Raw genomic sequence first — 21,566 nt, 5'->3', positions numbered from 1 at the left:
GAAATGATAAATGTTTGGAGTGATGGATATTCTAAATATCCATAATTACACATTGCATGCTTATATCAAAATACCGTATGTACTTTGTGGTATTTTTATATGTAATTATTACATTTGAATAAAAAAATTGATGGCTATTTTAAATGGAACTTTTGAAAATTAAATTATAACTGTTTTAGTGTATAAAAATAGAGGGTTTTTTTTTTGGCATAAAGAACTTCATGCCTGGGCGTGGAGGCTCACGCCAGTAATCCCAGCACTTTGGGAGGCCAAGGCAGGTGGATCACTTGAGGTCAGGAGTTTGAGACCAGTCTGGCGAACACGGTGAAACCCCGTCTCTACTAAAAATACAAAAAAAAATTAACCAGATGTGGTAGTGGGCGCCTGTAATCCCAGCTACTCAGGAGGCTGAGGCAGGAGAATCGCTTGAACTCAGGAGGTGGAGTTTGCACAGAGACGAGATGACACCACTGCACTCCAGCCTGGGTGACAAAACGAGACTGTCTCAAAAAAAGAATAAAAACAAAACAAAACAAAAAACTTCGATTAAATTTAATTTGTCTAAGGCTTTTCTTTTGTTGTGTTACAACACAACAAAACTGCACGTGTACTTTCTGAATCTAAAATAAAATGGCCTGGCACAGCGGCTCACACCTGTATTCCCAGTACTTTGGAAGGCTTAGGCAGGCAGATCACTTGAGATCAGGAGTTTGAGACCAGCCTGGTCAACATGGTGAAACCCTGTCTCTACTAAAAATATTTTTAAAATTAGCCGGGTGTGGTGGCAGGCGCCTGTAATCCCAGCTACTCGGGAGGCTGAGGCAGGAGAATTGCTTGAACCCAGAGGTGGAGGTTGCAGTGAACCAGAATTGCACCATTGCACTCCAGCCTGGGGGACAAGAGTGAGACTTCCTCTCAAAAAAACAATAATAATAACAAAATAAAATAACTCATGCAAGCACCCTCGTGTGCTCTATTATTGAACCTGGTGATTTATCTATGATTTATTTCATGTTTCCTATGTTGTCAAGCATATCGTCTGAATAGTGACAATTTCATCTTTTCCGGCCCTTGTACTTTATTTGGTCATCTCCTGCCAACCTATCTCAGACTCCAGCACCATACTGAGAGGCAAGGTTGGTGAGGATCCTTGTTTGTTACTGTTGAATCTAAAGTAAAGGTTTCAGGCCAGGCGCAGTGGCCCAGGCCTGTAATCCCAGCATTTTGGAAGGCTGAGGTAGGTGGATCACTTGAGGTCAGGAGTTCGAGACCAGCCTGGCCAACATGGTGAAACCTTGTCTCTATTAAAAACACACAAATTGGCCGGGCGCGGTGGCTCAAGCCTGTAATCCCAGCACTTTGGGAGGCCGAGACGGGCGGATCACAAGGTCAGGAGTTCGAGACCATCCTGGCTAACCACGGTGAAACCCGTCTCTACTAAAAATCTGAAAAACTAGCGGGCGAGGTGGCGAAGCCTGTAGTCCCAGCTACTCGGGAGCTGTGAGGCAGAATGGGTAAAACCAGGAGGGCAGTGAGCCAGAGATCCGGCCACTGCACTCCAGCCTGGGCGACACCATGAGACTCCGTCTCAAAAAAACACAAATTTTGCCCAGTGTGGTGGTGGGCGTCTGTAATCCCAGCTACTCAGGAGGGCTGAGGCAGGAGAATCACTTGGACCACCTGGGAGGCGGAGGTTGCAGTGAGCGAGATCATGCCACTACATTCCACCCTGGGCGACAAATTGAGACTTTGTCTCAAAAAAAAAAAAAAAAAAAGTAAAGGCTTCTCATATTCTTCTATTCAGCGGTGTTACAGAGGTTTTTGTGCATCTCCTTTATCAGGTTTAAAGGCATTTTACTTCCAATCTATGGGCTCCAAGATTTTGAATTTTACTTTTGGATGTCAGAAATGGATCACGTTTGTGAAATAATTATATAATCTCTCTTGTTTAATGTGTCCAAGGCAGTGAAATACCTTACACTTCTCGATATTATATATAATATGCTTAATGTTAGAGACAAGGTCTCACTCTGCGCTCAGATTGAATTGGGGCACCATCGTAGCTCCTGCAGCCAGAATTCCTGGGCTCCAGCAATCCTCCCACCTCAGCCTCTTTAGTAGCTAATTACTGCAGGCACATGCCACTATATCCAGTTTATTTTGAGACCGTCTCTCAGTTCAGTTGTCGTCAGTTTGCTGCCTTAGCCCATCATCTACATTGGGTGTTTCCTGTACATATATCGCGGCACTTACACTAGCAGGCCCCAGTGTGTATTCCCCTCGGCGTGTCCATGTGTTCTTATTGTTCGACACTTATGGTGAGGGAACATCTCGGTGTTTGGTTTTCTGTTCCTGTGGTAGTTTGCTGACAATGATGGTTTCCAGCTTCATCCATATCCCTGCAAAGGATATGAACTCATCCTTTTCGAAGCTTGCGCATGAAATTGTTCCATGGTGTATATGTGCTTACAGTTTCTTTAATCAGTCTATCATTGATGGGCATTTGGGTTGGTTCAAGTCTTTGCTATTGTGAATACTGCGCAATAAACAAAATTTGTGCATGTGTCTTTATAAGTGGAATGATTTATAATCCGTTGGGTATATACCCAGTAATGGGATGGCTGGGTCAGATGGCATTTTCTGGTTTACAGATCCGTGAGGAATCACTGCACTGTCTTCCGCAATGGTTGAACTAATTTACCCTCCACCAACAGTGTAAAGCGTTCCTTTTTCTCCACGCCCTTTGCAGCATCTGTTGTTTTCCCTGACTTTATAATGATCATCATTCTAACTGGCATGAGATGGTATCTCATTGTGGTTTTGATTTGCATTTCTCCTGGCCCAGTGATGACAAGGTTTTTTCCTTATGTTTGTTGGCTGCATAAATGTCTTCTTTGAGTATCTCATATTCTTCACCTACTTTTTTGATGAAGTTGTTTGTTTTTTTCTCTTGTAAGTTTAAGTTCCTTGTAAATTCTGGATATTAGGCCTTTGTCAGATGGACCAGATTGCAAAAATTTCTCCCATTCTGTGTAGGTTGCCTGTTCCTCTGATAGTTTTTTGCTGTGCAGAAACTCTTTCATTGTAAAATCCCATTTGTCAATTTTGGCTTTTGTTGCCATTGCTTTTGGTGTTTTAGTCATGAAGTCTTTGCCATGTCTGTGTCCTGAATGGTATTACCTAGGTTTTCTTCTAGGATTTTTATGGTTTTAGGTCTTATAAGTTTAAGGAAAGACAACCTTTTTAACACATGCGTGTTATAAAACAGGATTTCCACATGCAGATGAGTGGTGGTGGATCTTTACCTTACAACATTTGCAAAATTAACACAAACTGGATGAAAGACCTAAACTTAACAATAAAATAATAAAAATTAGAAAATGGTAGGGATGCACTGTAGATAAGGCATTATTTGTATAACACACAAAATGCACAGGGAACAAAGAGAACATAGATAACTTGGGCTGAAGCAGTGGCTCACGTGTAATCCCAGCACTTTGGGAGGCCGGAGACAGGTGGATCATGAGATCAAGAGATCCCGAGACCATTCACAGCCAACATGGTGAGGCTATCTTTACTAAAAATACAAAAATTAGCTGGTGGTGGCAGATGCCTGTAGTCCCAGCTACTCAGGAAGGCTGAGGCAGGAGAATCACTCGAACCTGGGGAAGCAGATGTTGCAGTGTGAGCAGTGTAGTACACTCCAGCTCGGCGTGGGGAAAGGGTGGAACTCAACTCCCACTGGGAAACAAAAATGAGAGGGTTTTCAAATGCTGGAGTGAGCTAATGGAAAAGTCCAGGACCCGTTAGGGAGGAGGTTGTCCAGTGTGATTTGGCCATCTGTGTTCACTAATTGTCACTTACAGAAGGCTCCTCCCAAAGCTGAAAGATAGGGATGTTGTTTTTATTAATAATTCACATTTCAAAGGGATGGCACCCAGGTTCTTGAACATTCCTGGGTTATAAAAAGTGGGATGTGGCAGGGGCGTGATGGCTCACACCTGTAATCCCAGCACTTTGGGAGGCCAAAGTGGGATGATCATTTGAGCCAAGGAATTACGACCAGCCTGGGCAACATGCTTGAGATCCCACGTCTGACAGAAAAAAAAAAAAAAAGCCAGGTGTGTTGGCCTATATGCCTGTATCCCAGCCAGGGTCTGACACAGAGGATCACTTGAGCCCAGGAGTTGAGGCTGCAATGAACTATGATCACGCCACTGTACTCCAGTCTAGGTGACAGGTGAGAGACAATCCATTAAAAAAAAAAGCTATGAGGCATTAAAAATGATTTATCTCCTCTCCCTTTCCAAGGGGAGCAGATAAATAATTTGTAATCCTGGGATTTTTCTAAAGTAAATGCTCTTTAAAAAAAAGGTCAGGGCTCTGTAGTCAGGGAAGAAGCTAGCTTGTTTTGTAAAGCTAGAGGAAAACAGTAAACCATCTTAGTCCATTGAAATCCAGAATGTGGCCGGGCTGTGACCAGGCTCAAGCCTGTAATCCCAACACTTTGGGAGGCCGGGAGCGGGTGGATCAGGGTCAGGAGATGGAGACCATCCTAGCTGACAGTGAAACGTCCTACACTAAAAATACAAAAACTAGCCAGAAGAGGTGGGGCCTGTGGTGGCTACTCGGGAGGCTGAGGCAGAGAATGGCATGAACCCGGGGCCCGGAGCTTGCAGTGAGCCAAGATCACGCCACTGCACTCCAGCCTGGGCAGCAGAGCGAGACTCTGTCTCAAAAAAAAAAAAAAAAAAAAAAGAAAATCAGAATGTTCAAAACTGTTGTTCCAACTCTTGGATATTTAAACATAGCACCGTTAACTCTCATAGTAAAACAGAGGTGGTGTTGTCATTGTCATCGCTGTTGTTGTTGTTTTGAGACGAAGTGTCTCTCTGTCATCCAGGCTGGGGTGCAGTGGCGCAATCTCACTGCATTGGATGATGATTTGCAGCATCATCCAAAGACACATATTATCCGATTTCTTGTTGGGACATCCCTGTATAATCTCGCCTTACACCAAGGTACTCACTGCAACCCCCGCCTCCCAGGTTCCGGCGATTCTCCTGCCTCAGCCTCCCGCGTAGCTGGAACTACAGGTGCATGCCACCACACCCAGCTGACTTTTGTATTTTTAGTAGAGATGGGGTTTCACCATACTGACCAGGCTAGTCTTGAACTCCTGACTTCAAGTGATCTGCCTGCCTCAGCCTCCCAAAGTGCTGGGATTATAGGCTTGAGCCACCACGCCTAGCCTAAAACAGAGGCTTTACATTGCTTTTTACTAGTATCTTGAGTTCCAAGCTGAAATGGCAACATTAAAAGTGAGAGGCAAGGTAGGCTATCAGGCAGCAAGTCTAAAATGGTAAACAGGGTCCATGACCCACAGGGATTTGTGGTGATGGCAACAGATTGTAGGTGAGCAGACACCAAGTGTATTGTTTGACCTACATATGCAAAAACACCATGATCAAGTCAGCAGAAGTCAGATGTCAGCTGCCACCATTGAAAATCAGATTCTTCTGCTAGTTTTCTTGTTTTTTTAATGACCACTGCACATTTAATCTTTAAATATGTACATTAGGCCAGGTGCCGTGGCTTATGCCTGTAATCCCAGCACTTTGGGAGGCTGAGGCAGGCGGATCATGACGTCAAAAGATCGAGACCATCCTGGCCGACATGGTGAAACCCCGTCTCTACTAAAAATATAAAAATTAGCTGGGAGTGGTGGTGGGTGCCTGCAGTCCCAGTTACTCAGGAAGCTGAGGCAGGGGAATAGCTTGAACCCAGGAGGCAGAAATTGCAATGAGCCAAGATCACGCCACTGCACTCCAGCCAGGCGACAGAGTAAGACTCCATCTCAAAAACAAGCAAAAAACACGTACATTAAACATCACATTTGGGCTTTATTTAAAAACTTCATTTTTGTGCCTTGCGTCTTATCTTTTTTTTTTTTTTTTGAGACAGAGTCTCGCTCTGTCGCCCAGGCTGGAGTGCAATGGCACGATCTCGGTTCACTGCAAGCTCCGCCTCCCGGGTTCACGCCATTCTCCTGCCTCAGCCTCCTGAGTAGCTGGGACTGCAGGCGCCCGCCACCAAGCCCGGCTAATTTTTTCTCTTTTTTTAAGTAGAGACGGGGTTTCACCATGTTAGCCAGGATGGTCGCGATCTCCTGACCTCGTGATCCGCCCACCTCGGCCTCCCAAAGTGCTGGGATTACAGGTGTGAGCCGCCGCACCCAGCCAAATGACATGATTTTCTTAAGGACCATATGATGTAATAGCAAATTGAACTTATCTTCTACCAGTTTTCACACTCAAACCTCTTTTCAGATTTAGAGCATAGAAATTGAAGAGGTGCTGGGCTCATCTTTAGATGTCAAAGTATGGCCTCTAAATAGTCAATATTCCTCGAGGACCACATGGTGGCAAGTTGATTACATCAGACACCTTCCACCCCAGGGTAGGCAGCAATTCATCTTTACTGAGATGAATATTTATTTATGTACTTATGTTTACCTTCCCTGCCCACAGTGCCTTGGCAAACAGCATCATCCAAAGACGTATTATCTGATTTCTTGTTGGGATATCCCTCCACAATCTCACCTTACACCAAGATACTTTTTTCATGGTGGAGGAGATATTAAAATGAACATTTAGGAAGAGAGCCAGTAGTCCTAATGGATGTTGCAGTATCTGAAGCTGCTCAGGACTACATACCTAGATTCTGGCAACTCTGTGATTCAGCTCTCACTCTCCTGAATCATAAACCAGTGCTCGTTCCCGGCACCACATTTGAAGATGTGTCTTCATTCAGCCAAGTGCTGTTACTGTCTAAACTCCTGTTTTGGGCCTCTGTGAATTCACCCGCAAAATTAGGCAAAGAGACAAAATACAGCACGATCAGACCTAAAGTTCTGGGCAGATGGTTTGTCTGTTTCTGGTGATACATTTTCTTTTCTTTTTTTTTTTTTTTTTTTTTGAGACGGAGTTTCGTTCTTGTTGCCCAGGCTGTCGTGCAATGGCACCATCTCGGCTCACCACAACCTCTGCCTCCAGGGTTCAAGCGATTCTCCTGCCTCAGCCTCCCGAGTAGCTAGGATTACAGGCGTGCGCCACCACACCCAGCTAATTTTGTATTTTTAGTAGAGATGGGGTTTCACCATATTGGTCAGGCTGGTCTCGAACTCTTGACCTCAGGTGAGTCACTGCCTTGGCCTCCCAAATTGCTGGGATTACAGGTGTGAGCCACTGCACCTGGCCTTTTTTTGTTGTTGTTGTTGAAACAGGGTCTCTTTCTGTCTCCAAGGCTAGAGTGCAGTGGTGTGATCACAGCTCACTACAGGGTCAAACTCTTGGGCTCAAGTGATCCTCCTGCCTCAGCCTCACAAGTGGCTGGGACTACAGGTGAACACTACAATAGTTGGCTTTTTTATTTTTTTTTTTGAGACAGCATCTCACTCTGTCACCCAGGCTGGAGTGCAGTGGCACAATCTTGGCTCACGGCAAGCTCCAACTCCCAAGTTCACACCACTCTCCTGCCTCAGCCTCCCAAGTAGCTGGGACTATAAGCGCCCGCCACCACACCCGGCTAATTTTTTGTATTTTTAGTAGAGATGGGGTTTCACTGTGTTTGCCAGGATGGTCTCGATCTCCTGACCTCGTGATCTGCCCGCCTCGGCCTCCCAAAGTGCTGGGATTACAGGGGTGCGCCACCGTGCCCAGCTTTTTTTTTTTTTTGTAAAGAAAAGGTCTCCCTATTTATTTTAGAGGCTATCAAACTTATTTTAGAAATGCACTAAACAAACGTATGGAGAAATGTTCAATCTCACTAATAAGGAAATAAATTATTTATCCATCAGTCTATTTTAAGTTTGGACATATAACATGATCTGATAACATTCTAAGATTGCTGATTTAACTATGGGGCAAGAATTTATTTTCACTTCTGTATCCCAGGCACCTAGAACAGCCTGGCACACTATAAGGTCCAATAAATACTGTCAAAGGATCACTGAGAAAGGTTTAAAAAAAGATTGTCAAATGAATGAATTTGATAAGAGCTAGCAATGGTTAATGGTAAAATGAACTATTTCATAACTTTTATCCAACAATGTCTGAGTTGATTACTTGAACTTGCTGTATTAACCCTCAGGAATCAATACAAATCTACAAACACCAAGCTGAGGTGTAGTCATGGAAAATATAAAAGGAGGAGATGAAAGGGTAGAACTGAAGGATAACAGAGAAGTCTCTTTGTATAAGACTCATACAAAGTACTCACAGTACTCACAAGGTATGTTGACTAAAGACAGAGAAACAAATTCCATGAGATTAAGAGGCAGAATTTTTTTCTTTTTGAGACATTTTACTATCTTTGTTGCCCAGGCTGGACTTGAACTTCTGGTCTCAAGTGATCTTCCTGCCTCAGCCTCCCAAAGCACTGGGATTACAGGTGTGAGACACTGCGCCTGGCCTGTAGGCAGAATTTCTTTAGTTGCTGTTGTTTTTGAGACAGGGTCTGGCTCTATTGCCCAGGCTGGAGTGCAGTAGCACAATCTCTGCTCACTGCAGCCTCAGCCTCCTGGGCTCAAAGGGTCCTCCCACCTCAGCCTCCTGAGTAGCTGGGACCACAGGTGCACACCACCATGCCTGGCTAATTATTATATATTTTTTGTAGAGACAGGGTCTTGCTGTGTAGCCCAGGCTTGTCCAGAATTTCTTTAGCTCACTGCTGCTACCTCTGCCAACTCAGAAACCCAGGACCAATGTTCCCGTCATCGAGCATAGAGCCTTCTCCCAAGCAGTCTCTCTAGGGCCCTCTTGATGTCCCTGTTTCGCAAGCAATAGATGAAGGGGTTCAGCATGGGGGTGACCACAGTGTACATGACCGAGGCCACCATGCCCCGCCAGGAAGAGGACGATGCATTGGAACTAAGATACACACCAAGGCCTGTCCCATAGAATAAAGAAACCACAGACAGATGAGATCCGCAGGTAGAAAAGGCTTTGTGTTTCCCATCTGTGGATGAGATTCTCAGGATGGAGGAGACAATTTGGGTGTAGGAGAAAAGGATTCCTGAGAAGGGCACAAAACCCAGAAGGCCGGTCACCACGTAGAGCAGGATGTAATTGATGTGTGTGTCTGAGCAGGCAAGCGTGAGGGCCTGAGCAAGCTCGCAGTAAAAGTGCCGAATGACCCAAGTGGTGCAGAAGGACACCCGCAGCATCAATAGACTCTGGATCAGGGAGTATGACAAGCTGAGGAACCAGAACACAAGAACCAGCAGGCCACAGAGGCGGGGGTTCATAATGACAGGGTAGTACAGGGGGTGACAGATGGCCACATACCGGTCATAGGCCATCACGGTGAGGAGAAATGTGTCTATGCCTCCAAAAACCATGAAAAAATACATCTGAGAGATGCAGCCTGCATAGCTGATGGCATTGCTCTGCGCCTGGATGTTCACCAGCATCTTAGGGACTGTGGTGGAGGTGAAACCGATGTCAGCCAAGGACAGGTTGGAGAGGAAGAAGTACATGGGGGTGTGGAGGTGGGAGTCAGAGCTGACGGCCAAGATGATGAGCAGGTTCCCTAGCACCGTGACCAGGTACATGGACAGAAACAGTGCGAAGAGCGTCTGTTGATCCTCTAGGTCCTGGGAAAATCCCAGGAGTAAAAATTCTGAAACCCTTGTTTGATTTCCCAAGTCCATGTTGCCGACACATCAGCTAGACAGTTAAGGAAGGGAGGAAACATGAAATAGTTGCTGAACAGGCTCCAAAATCTCTCTGATGCCTTATTTCTTGAGGAGAATAATTGGGTACAAAAGCTTTAAAATTGCAAAACTTAGGAATCCTACATTCTGTCATTTGTTATAGGCAACATTTCATGATGTTGACTAACACCTGTTCATTGGCCTCTCGGAGACTCACCCATTCCCTTTTTCTCTGCTTTAGCATCATCAAATCTACCAAGATAAGAGCAACTTTAGACCTTAGAGATAAAACGGTCTGTACCTGCTCTAACACACATAAGGTCCAGTGAACCTAAGAAAAGGTCAGGGTCATCTTCCTCGTCTAAGACACAACTAAGACTGAAGAAGGTCAGACAACTATATCTGAGCAGTGAGAAAATGTGAAAGCAGCGATAATAGATAGGCAGAATATTGCAACTATGAGAAGTGAGAAAATATGAAAGCAGAGATAATAGCTAGGCAAAATATTGCAAGATGAGTGGATTTAGGTTTTTCAAGGAAGGAAAGAGAAAGGGAGGGAGGGAGGGAGGAAGGAGGGAAGGAAGGAAGGGAGGGAGGGAGGGAGGAAGGAATTACTTTTTGCCTCAAGTCCCACTTGGAGTTATGGTGGCAGCCAAATTCTGATTCAAATAGGTCATGAGATTACCACTAACAACATTCATCTTAAGAAGCTGGCCACACATTAAAAACCTTCTACCTTAGAACCAGGGTTTCAAAATTAGAGACCAGAAAGATACAGTCATTTGACACTTATACAATTCTCTTTTTCCATCCGCATAATAAATATGGCCTAATCTGTTTCTGTTGTCTAGTGTTGGTGCACGGTTTTTTTGTTGTTGTTGTTGGTTTTCTGCTTTTGTTGTTGTGGTTTTTTTTTTTTTTTTTTTGAGACAGAGTCTCACCCTGTCACCCAGGCTGGTGTGCAGTGGTGCAATCTCGGCTCACTGTAACCTCTGCCTCCCTGGTTCAAGCGGTTCTCTTGCCTCAGCCTCCTGAGTAGCTGGGATTACAGGTGCGTACCACCACGCCCAGCTAGTTTTGTAAAAAACTAGCTAGTTTCACCATGTTGGCCAGGCTGGTCTTGAACTCCCAACCTCAGGTGATCTGCCCACCTCGGCCTCCCAAAGTGCTGGGATTACAGGCGTGAGCCATGGCGCCTGGCCTGGTGTACAATTTGTGTTGAGCCATGCTGGGGAGTATAGAATAATTGAACTAGGTTGACAACTGGGTTGTCAGTCACTGAAAAAGTGCTAAAAGTCATTCCGCAAGAGGGTCTTCTTTGGGCGAGGCTAAGTGTTAGCTGTTGGGGATCAAAGATTAATGATGTGGTCTTTTTTTTTTTTTTCTTATGGTTCCACCTTCCAGAAGATGGATTCAGAAACAGATCATTGTAACGCAGTGAATTAAGTGCTAAAATAAAACGATGTGCAGAGTGGAGTACAGAGAGGATTCCTCAACCCAGCCTGGAGTAATGCAGTCACGGAAGGACTCCTGGAGGAAGGAATACCCGGGCAAGGAGTTACCCAGGTGAAGGGTTGCACAGGGGCACTTCTGGCAGAGATATAAGCAAGGGAATAAGCCTAGAAGCAAGAAGCAGCACGGGACAGAGTTCTCTTAGCCCTTTGCTGCTGCTTAAGCGCGGTGTTAGATAAGAATGATGAGGATGATGTTGGAGAGGTGGGCAGGGATGACATGTCTAAGAACTTTGCAAAGTATAATCCATAAAGGATGGGGCTGTGAAGGAACTGCAATCAAAGGAGTAATGTAATAGGAATTGCAATTCTCCCTGGGGCTTGGAGGGAAAGATGGATTTAGGGCAGGCAAAACTAAGGACAAGGGAACAGGGGGTTGGGGATTCCTCATATCATTAGAGTTGAGGGGGACAACTCAGGAATATTTTCACAGAAGGAAAACAAAGGCCAGGAGAGGTAAAGGAATGAGGTCGAGCTAACGATCTCAGCTTAAGGACAAGACTTGACACTCAAGTGAAATGGAGGGAATTATGGAAAAGAATCCTGCGGGTTTCAATGCTTCCCTTGCGTTCTCCAGAGGATATGATGTCAAGAGGAGACTGGATGTTGGGCTTGCCTGAGCCCTTCGCTTTCCCTCACTCACCCACCCTACCCTACTTGTTATACACTATGGCCTTTGATTCCAGGGAACACAGACGCTTGTCTACTTAGAACCATGGATAAGGGTAAAGAAAGATGGGGAAGGATAAGTCTTTCTGGAGAAGCAGGAGATGTTTCCAAGCAAGTGAGGGTCACAGAGAACAATTCAGAGAGGCTTGATCTAGGCAGAGGGCCTCTGAAGTTCTTGGGTCAAGTACTAAGTGAAAAGAACTAGAAGTGACCAGGACTTCACTGCAAGGCACCTACAGCTCTAGCAATACCTTGGGGCATCCATTTGTACAATGCAGATTGCTCACTGTAAGACCACACAGAGTGATCCAGGGCAGCACTATGATATCAAAGAGTGCCCCAGGCCAACAAACAGTAGCCCTTCCTATAATCTCCATCAGTCATCCACCCAAGTAATATACAGGCAAAGTTAAAGCTCATTATGTAATGGCAACTTAAGCAAATAGTCTAGCCATTCTCCCTTCTAAGAAATCAGCCTCAAGAGCAGCTTCTTCATGGACATCACAGTGTTTCTCCTGCCCTGTGATTACAAGTCAATGCCTTTCCCCTCAATCATCTCTTTTCCCTGTTTCCCTCAACACTTACTGGGCTATGCTGGCTTGGCAATGTGGACCCACCACAGGAGCCACCTCCCCTGAATCTTGTTGTCTCGTGGAAGTAGGTGATGAAGACAGAAGCTCTACCCTCCAAAAGAGCAGGGAGAGAGAGCCCAGCAGGTGGTATGGGGCCTGGATGATTTCTCCTGGAGAACACATGAGTGTCTTGGACCTTGCGCCTGGAGGCCTGGGTGACTGTAAGTAAATGAGTTGAATGTTGGGCCCTTCTGAAGCTTGTTAGACAAATTGGTCAATGGCTTATTCATTCCCTGATCAGTTTGGTTCCTCAAGGGCAGGGACTACACAAGAGGTTTCTGAACTGCCAATTCCTTATCCCTGGGAGACTATCAATGGGGCCAGCTGTGATTCCCGTCTCCTGTACCCTCTCCTTTGGGAAGAATTACTCTAGTCTACTTTGAATCACCTTTGGTGACAACTGTCAGCAATTTTTTTTTTTTTTTTTTTTTTTTGGAGAGAGAACCTCGCTCTGTCTCCCAGCCTGAAGTGCAGTGGCGAAATCTCGGCTCATTGCAATGTCTACCTCCCGGGTTCAAGCGATTCTCCTGCCTCAGCCTCCCAAGTGGCTAGGATTACAGGCGCCTGCCACCACGCCTGGCTAATTTTTGTATTTTTAGTAGAGATGGGGTTTCACCATGCTGGACGTCTGGTCTTGAACTCCTGCCCTCAAGTGATCTGCCTACCTCAGCCTCCCAAAATGCTCAATTATAGTTGTGGGCCACCACACCTGGCCAGCATTTTCTGACTTGAGGTTTCCTAATCAGGCAGATAGTTGGGTAGCAAAGGGTCCCACGATTCACAAAAAGGTAGTGGTTCTCAAAAGGGAGACTGCACCAGAATGACCTCAAGGACTTGTTTAAACACAAGATTGATAGAACCCACTTTCAAGTTTCTGTCTCAGTAGGTCTCAGCTTGAGTCATAATTTGCATTTTGGACACATTCTAGATGTGATGGTCCCCAGGACAATCTTTTTGGGAACCAGTATCCTGGGACAGTGTTTCACAAATTTAGATGTATCAAAATATTATAAAGAGGGGATCTTGTGAACAGATAGCTTCCCACCCTATCCCAGACTTACCTTACCAAGATCTCCAAAGGAAGACCTAAGAATCTACTTTAAAAAAAATACTACAGTTTTTTGTTTTTGTTTTTGAGACAGGGTCTTGCTCTGTCACCCATGCTGGAGTGCAGTGGCGTGATCACAGCTCACTGCAGCTTCAACTTCCTGGGGTCAAGCAATCCTTCCGCAACAGCCTCCTGAGTAGCTGAGACTACAGGAGTGCACTAACATGCCCAGCTAATTTTTACTTTTTTTTTTTTTTTTAGAGACAGGGTTTCACCATGCTACCCTAGGTGATCTTGTTAATATATAGCTTCCCACTCTATCCCAGACTTACCTCATCAATATCTCCAAGGGACGACCTAAGAATATACTTTTTAAAAAAATTATAACAGTTGGCCAGGCATGGTGGCTCATGCCTGTAATCCCAGCACTTTGGGAGGCCAAGGCGGGCAAATCACGAGGTCAGGAGTTTGAGACCAGCCTGGCCAACATGGTGAAACCCCATCTCTACTGAAAATACAAAAATTAGCCAGGTGTGGTAGCGCATGCCTGTATTCCTAGCTACTCAGGAAGTTGAGGCAAGAGAATTGCTTGAACCTGGAGGTGGAGGCTGCAATGAGCTGAGATCGCATCACTGCTCTCCGCCTGGGGGACAGAGTGAGACTCTGTCTCAGAAAAAAAATGCAACAGTTTTATTTATGAAACTTTTTATTAATTTAAAATAAATAATAAAGTTTTTATTATTTTTTTTTTCCTTTTGAGACAAGGTCTCACTCTTGTCCAGGCTAGAGTGCAGTGGCGCGATCTCAGCTCACTGCAGCCTCAAATTCACCAGTTTAAGTTATCCTCTCACCTCAGCCTTCCAAGTAGCTGGGAGTACAGGCTGCACCCCCACACCCTGCTGATTTTTTACATTTTTTTGTAGAGACAGGGCATCGCTATGTTGCCCAGACTGGTCTAGAGTTTGTGGCCTCACAGAATTCTTCCATCTCAGCCCCACAAAGTGCTGGAATTACAGGCATGAGCCAGCACACCTGGCCTTTATTAATATTTTTATTGTGGTAAAATATGTATAACAAAATTGACCATTTTAAGTGTAAGACTTAGCAGCACATTGCCAGGCATGGTGGCTCATGCCTGTAATTCCAGCATGTTGGAAGGCTGAGGTCAGCAGATCATCTGAGGTTGGGAGCTCAAGACCAGCCTAGCCAACATGGTGAAACCACGTTTCTACTACAAAAAGTATACAAAAGTTAGCCAGGTGTGGTGGCGTGCACCTGTAATCCCAGCTACTAGGGAGGCTGAGGCAGGAGAATCGCTTGAACCCAGGAAGCGGAGGTTGCAGTGAACTGAGATCACACCACTGCAATCCGGCCTGGGCAACAGAGTGAGACTCCATCTCCAAAAAAAAAAAAAAAAGGAGACTCAGTGGCACTATGTACATTCACAATGGTGTGCACTATTACTACTATCCATCTTGCATTCTTTTTCATCATTTCTGAATGGAAGCCCTATACACATGAAATAATACCTCCCATTCTCCTCTGCTTCCAGGCCCTGGCAACCTCCATTGCTCCTTCTGTGTTTCTGAATTCCCTGTTCATGTTTCCTCATGTAAGTGGAATCACACAATATTTGTCATTTTGCATCTTGTTTATCTCACTTAGCATAATGTTTTCAAGGTTCAACCATGTTGCTTTTATTGATTGATTGATTGATTGATTTACTTTTAATAGTAATGTGAGTCTTACTATTTTGCCCAGGTTGGTCTCAAACTCCAGGAAGAAAATTTCTGGACATTGTACTCTATGGTGACTTAGTTAATAATAATGTATTGTACACTTGAAAATTCCTTAGCCATGGTGGCTCACATCATGCCTATGATCCCAGCACTTTGGGAGGCTGAGGTGGAAGGATCACTTGAGTCCAGGTCTTCTAGCCTGGACAACATAGCAAGACCCCATCTCTACAAAAAAAAAAAAAAAGGGTAAAAAATTAGTCAGTTATGCTGGTGTGTGCCTGTAGTCCTAGTCACCTGGGAGGATCACTTAAGCCCAGAAGTTCCAGGCTGCAGTGAGCTATGATCACACCACTGCATTCTAGCCTGGGCGACAGAGACCCTGTCTCAAAATAATAATAAACACTGATTTTCAAATATTCACCATAATCCCATCAACAATTGTATTTCCATATCCTCGCAATCTAACTATAGTCCCTGTTAGGACTCCATTACCAGGTCTTGGAACCAGAGTACATGAGGCCCCCATGTCAAGGAGTCCCAGAAATGTCTTTTCTCTACCTCCTGACCATTTTACACACTTATGTGAATATGGCCTTGTGTTACCAGCCACGTTTCTACTAAAAAAAGTATACAAAAATTAGCCAGGCGTGCTGGTGTGCACCTGTAATCCCAGCTACTCAGGAGGCTGAAGCAGGAGAATTGCTTGAACCCGGGAGGCAGAGGTTGCAGTGAGCTGAGATCACGCCATTGCACTCTAGCCTGGGGGACAGAGCAAGACTCCGTCTCAATGATGATAATAATAATAATAATAATAATAGTAATAATAATAACTCTTTGGGAGGCCAAGACAGGTGGATCACAAGGTCAGGAGATTGAGACCATCCTGGCCAACATGGTGAAACCCCGTCTCTACTAAAAATACAAAAATTAGCTGGGTGTGGTGGTGGGCACCTGTAATCCCAGCTACTCAGGAGGCTGAGACAGGAGAATCCCTTGAACCTGGGAGGTGGAGGTTGCAGTGAGCCGAGCTCGTGCCACTGCACTCCAGCCTGGAGACAGAGTGAGACTCCATCTCAAAAAAAATAAATTAATAAAATAAAAATAAAATAAGAACTTAGGATAATGGAAGAAGTGTTTCTGATGCCACTGAAAGGATTTAGTCCCTGCTTCCACCCCAGCCATGCTAGTATCACTTCCTATATGCATTTCTGGTGATATTGAGTGGCTTTCATTTCCAGCCAATGTTGATAATCTATCTGCCCAAGACTAAACATAGACGGGTTCTTATTCCTTATTTTTTAACACCTTTCATATTTTAACATATTAGCCAATAATTTTATAATTGAGGAATAACAGAAACACAACTAATTGAGAAGCTTCTCTGGGTACTTTGGGCCTCTTACAGAGTGTGGTGTTGGGTTTAGAAGTCTTATCGTATTTCACAAGACTTAGTGTAGATAGTGAATTTGAAGACAGGTCTGACCAGAATACTGTGTCCTATATATTCTAGTAGCAGAACACTTAGATAACTGTACTCATTCATTTCACAAATGTTTGAGTCATTATGAAGTGTCAGTCACCATAAAGGAAAGGAAGCAATCCAGAACTAGTCATAAATTTGAGTTGGGAGTATGGTGTCATTTATAAGGGTGGAACAGGTATGATAAGGGTGGCTTGCTAAAGAAAAGTTCTATTTGGGGCATGTTATTTTTAAGATGATCATTAGCCATGCAAATACATGTCTGGAGCTAAGAGGAGGAGTCTGAGCCATGATTTGAAGTTGGGAGTTGTTAGCCTATGTGTGTATCAGTTAGCTATTGCTCCAATGTGCTGCCTAACAAATGATCACAAAAATCCCAGAGGCAAAACATCATGTATGTATTTAGCTCACAAATCTGGGAGTTGATCTGCATTGGGTTCCACTGAGCCACTGAGCTACTCTTGCATCTGTAGTAGTGCCACAAGTGCTAAAGTTAGCAAACCCAACTACACAAGCATGTTTAAAGCCTCTGGTCATATTTTACTGGTTAACGTCCCATTGCCCAAAACAAGTCACATAGCAAAGGGCATGAATATACAAGGAGTGAGGAAATGAGGGCATTAATTTTCTAGAATGTGCTAGTGAAAGTCAAGGTACTTGGACCATGGGATGAAACCACCTTCTGAAGGAGAAAGAAAAAAGGACCGGCCAGGCGCGGTGGCTCACGCCTGTAATCCCAGCACTTAGGGAGGCCGAGGTGGGCAGATCACGAGGTCAGGAGATCGAGACCATCCTGGCTAACAAGGTGAAACCCTGTCTCTGCTAAAAATACAAAAAAAAATTAGCCAGGCGTGGTGGCAGGTGCCTGTAGTCCCAGCTACTTGAGAAGCTGAGGCAGGAGAATGACATGAACCTGGGAGGTGGAGCTTGCAGTGAGCTGAGATCGCGCCACTGCACTCCAGCCTGGGCGACAGAGCAGCAAGATTCCGTCTCCAAAAAAAAGAAGAGAAAAAAGACCTATTGAAAGAAAGGTCACAGCCAGGCATGGTGGCTTATATCTGTAAACCTAGTATTTTGAGAGGCCAAGGTGGGCAGATCACTTGAGCCTAGCAGCTTAAGACTAGCCTGGGCAACATGGCGAAGCCCTGTCTCTACAAAAAATACAAAAAAAAAAAAAAAAAAAAAAAAAAAAGCTGGGTATGGTGGCGCATGCCTGTAGGTACAGCTAGCTGTTCAGAAGGCTGAGGTAAGAGGGTCATTTGAGCCCAGGAGGTCGAGGCTGCAGTGAGCTGTGATTTTATACAGCCTTTCAGAATAGTTTTCAACTTTAATAAGACAATATAAACCTGATACAAAACAGACAAGTATATTATGATAAAAGAAATCACAGGACAACCTTCTCATTAACATAGACACAGAAATACTTTTTTTAAAGTAACATTGAATCTAGCAAAAATGAAAAGGCTAATAAACCATATCCAAGTGTGGTTTATTCCAGTAATAGCTGTTGTTTTACCATATGAAAATCAAGGAATTCACCTTATTAACAGATTTAAGAATTTCTTTTCCAGACCTCTCAGGATTGACAAGGATTTCTTAAAAGACCCTGATACATGCAGAGAAGGCACTAGATAAAATCTAATGTCCATTCATGATTTTTATAAAACAATCTTGACGATCCAAGAACAAAACAGAATTCCCTTAATTTGATAAAGGTTATTTATTAAAAAACTCCTAGGTAGTGTCATACTTAATGGTGAAATATTAAACACATTTCCCTAAGTTCAGAAACAAGGCAAAGATACTCATTTTCATCATTTCTATTCGTTACTCTAAAGAAATAAGGCAAGAAAAATTAGCAAAAAATCAAGTTTAGAAATTAGGTAAGACTTTCTTTTATTGGTATTCACAGGATTATATATATAGAAAATCCAAAATAATCCACAAAGTATTGGAATAAATAATTGAATTTATAAATGTCACCAGCTATAAAGTCAATATACAAAAAGATATTGCAATTCTATGTACTAGCCAAAAGCACTGAAAAACAAATAAAAAAAATACAAAGCAAAATAAACCTAGAAATAAATTAAACAAATCAAGATTTCTACAATTAAAACTATAAAACACTCTTGAGAAAAGTTAAAGACAACCTAGGTAAATGGAAAATTATACCATACTCATCAATTGGAAAACTCGATATTGTAAAGATGTCAATTATCCTTAGGTTATTTTACAAAATCAATGCAATTACAGGCATAGTACCAAAAATTCATTTGTGAAAATTAATCCTGAGATTCCAAAATTAATTTGGAAAACATGGGGAACAGAGAAGGCAAGACAATCTTAAAGAATAAAAAAGTTGGAAGGCTTTCACTACCAGATTTCCAAAAATACTACAAAGCAACATAAATTAAGATCGTACGCTACTGATGCAAGAAAAGACAAATGAACCAAGGGGCAGAGATCGCCTAAGCAGAGACGAAACCATGATCTCTTTGATAAATCTATATAAACACACCTTGATCCCACCTCACGCGCTACAAAAAATTATTCAAAGTAGATCAGAGACCTACATTAAAAAACAATAAAGAATCTAGAAGGAAACATAGGAGAAGAGATTCATTATCTTGGTCCAGGCAAATAATTCTTAAACAGGTGTCAGATCTCAAGTTGATCTTTATGTTCATTAAAGATTAAGCAGCAATCTTTTTTTTTTTTTTTTTTTTTGACACGGAGTCTCACTCTGTTGCCCAGGCTGGAGTGCATGGGCACAATCTTGGCTACCTGCAACCTCCACCTCCCGGGTTCAAGTGATTCTCCTGTCCCAGCCTCCTGAGTAGCTGAGATTACAGGCACAGGCCACCACACCTGGCTAATGTTTCTTGTAGAGACAGGGTTTCACCATGTTGGCTAGGCTGGTCTCAAACTCCCGACCTCAGGTGATCCGCCCGCCTCGGCCTCCCAAAGTGCTGGGATTATAGGAGTCAGCCACTGTGCCCGGCTGAGCAGCAATCTTTAGCAATCTAAACACATGTTAACAGATGATACCTGATCTTTCTAAAATGCTCTTTAGGAACTACCTAACCCTGGCTGATTTCCCAGACGTCACAGTTCCTACTTGCTGTTAAGACCAGCATAACAGCTAACAGTATTACCACTGCTTTCAGATCCTACCTGCCCACTCCTGCCTCCTCCCCTCTGCATATGCCCCCAAATTGCTAGGACCCTATGATTTAGTCAGTGCAGACTCTAACCCAGTTTCTGGATAAGCACGGGCAGGAACCCTAAACAAGTGAGAGTATTACATTCCCCAGGCCAGACTAGAGTACACGGGCAAGTGAGCCAGTCAGAGCCAACTAGATTCAATTCTGATCATCATATTGGAACTCTTCAAAAAGGCAATCACTCTTTTTTTCCCTGAGACTTTAAGCTGGGAAGAAAGTAGCCAGAGTTTCTGGGGCCTGCTATGAAGAGACAACCTGCTTGGAAGAAATGCTAATGCAGGAGGATGCACAGCCAAGACAGGGAGACAGAATTCAACTATATAACATTTTTTTAGCCCCTGAATTTAGCCATCCCTGAAGCTCATTATACCCCAGGACTTTTTAGTAATAAATTATTTAAACCAACAAATTCCCTTTAAAGAATAAAAAGACAAGACAGAGATTGGGAAATGTTATCTGTAATGTATGTATATGTAATATACATATTTTATGTATATATGTAATATATGATACATAGTTTATACATATCTATGCATGTGTACCTAGACATAGATATATATACATACAATAAAGGACAAGTAACCAGAAGGAAACCCTTCACTTTTTTTAAAAAAAAGGAACCATAAATCTGGGTGTGGTGGCTCACGCCTATAATCCTAGCACTTTGGGAGGCTGAGGTGGGCGGATCACCTGAGGTCAGGAGTCCAAGACCAACCTGGCCAACATGGTGAAACCCTGTCTCTACTAAAAAAAATACAAAACTTAGCCAGGTGTGGTGGCACATGCCTGTAATCCCAGGTACTCGGGAGGCTGAGACAGGAGAATCACTTGAACTCAGGAAGCAGAGATTGCAGTGAGCAAGATCATGCCACTGCACTCCACCCAGGGGGAAAAATCCAACCCAAAAAAAAAAAAAAAAAAAAAAGAGAAAAAAAAGAAAAGACACCATAAATGGGTGAAATGTTTCAACAGGTGCCCTCACCAAAAAAAAAAAAAATCCGAATAGCCAACAAGCACGTCGAAAAGTACTCAAATTCATAACACATCAGGTAAATGCATACTCTCTGCTGGATGACTACAATCAGAAAGTGCTGGACAAGTGTGTGAAACAACTAGAACTTTCATGCATTGTTTGGGGGATTATTGGTGGAATCAATATTTTTTGGAAACTGGAATACCTACCAAAACTAAACTTAAAGTCTACCCTATGATTCAGAAAATTCATTCCTGCGCATATAGCACTTACCAAGATAAATACGCCCATACCTCTATCAAAAGAACAATTAAAAGTCAAACTACACGTTATGTTGAGCAAAAGAAGCCAAAACACATAACTGTACATACTGTATTTTCACATTTAGATGAAAATCAAGAACAAGCACACCAAGTCAATTATAGTAAGAGTCAAAATTGTGGTTGCCTTGTGGAGTAATTAATCACTGAGAAAAAGGATGAAGGAACTTCCTAAAGTCTTGGAAATGTTCTCTGTTTACCAGGACATATACATACATGAAATTTCATTAAGCTGTACATTGAAGATTGGCA

The 21,566-nt window shown here is 43.5% G+C and overlaps 1 protein-coding gene across 1 annotated transcript; it reads right to left on the bottom strand.

Moving 5' to 3' along the window:
• Positions 1-8,614: 8,614 nt before the first annotated feature.
• On the bottom strand, positions 8,615-10,237 carry LOC116271601 (olfactory receptor 7D4-like). Its single transcript, XM_031659032.1, has one exon. The coding sequence runs from the start codon at positions 9,710-9,712 to the stop codon at positions 8,774-8,776; it is 939 nt and encodes a 312-aa protein (XP_031514892.1). The 5' UTR covers positions 9,713-10,237; the 3' UTR covers positions 8,615-8,773.
• Between the last annotated feature and the right edge of the window lie 11,329 nt (positions 10,238-21,566).

The sequence above is a fragment of the Papio anubis genome, chromosome 20 (genome assembly GCF_008728515.1).
Source record: "Papio anubis isolate 15944 chromosome 20, Panubis1.0, whole genome shotgun sequence".
In the NCBI taxonomy this organism is placed as follows: Eukaryota; Metazoa; Chordata; class Mammalia; order Primates; family Cercopithecidae; genus Papio; species Papio anubis.
The sequence above is the reverse complement of the archived record's forward strand: the minus strand, read 5'-3'. Positions and strand labels throughout refer to the sequence as shown.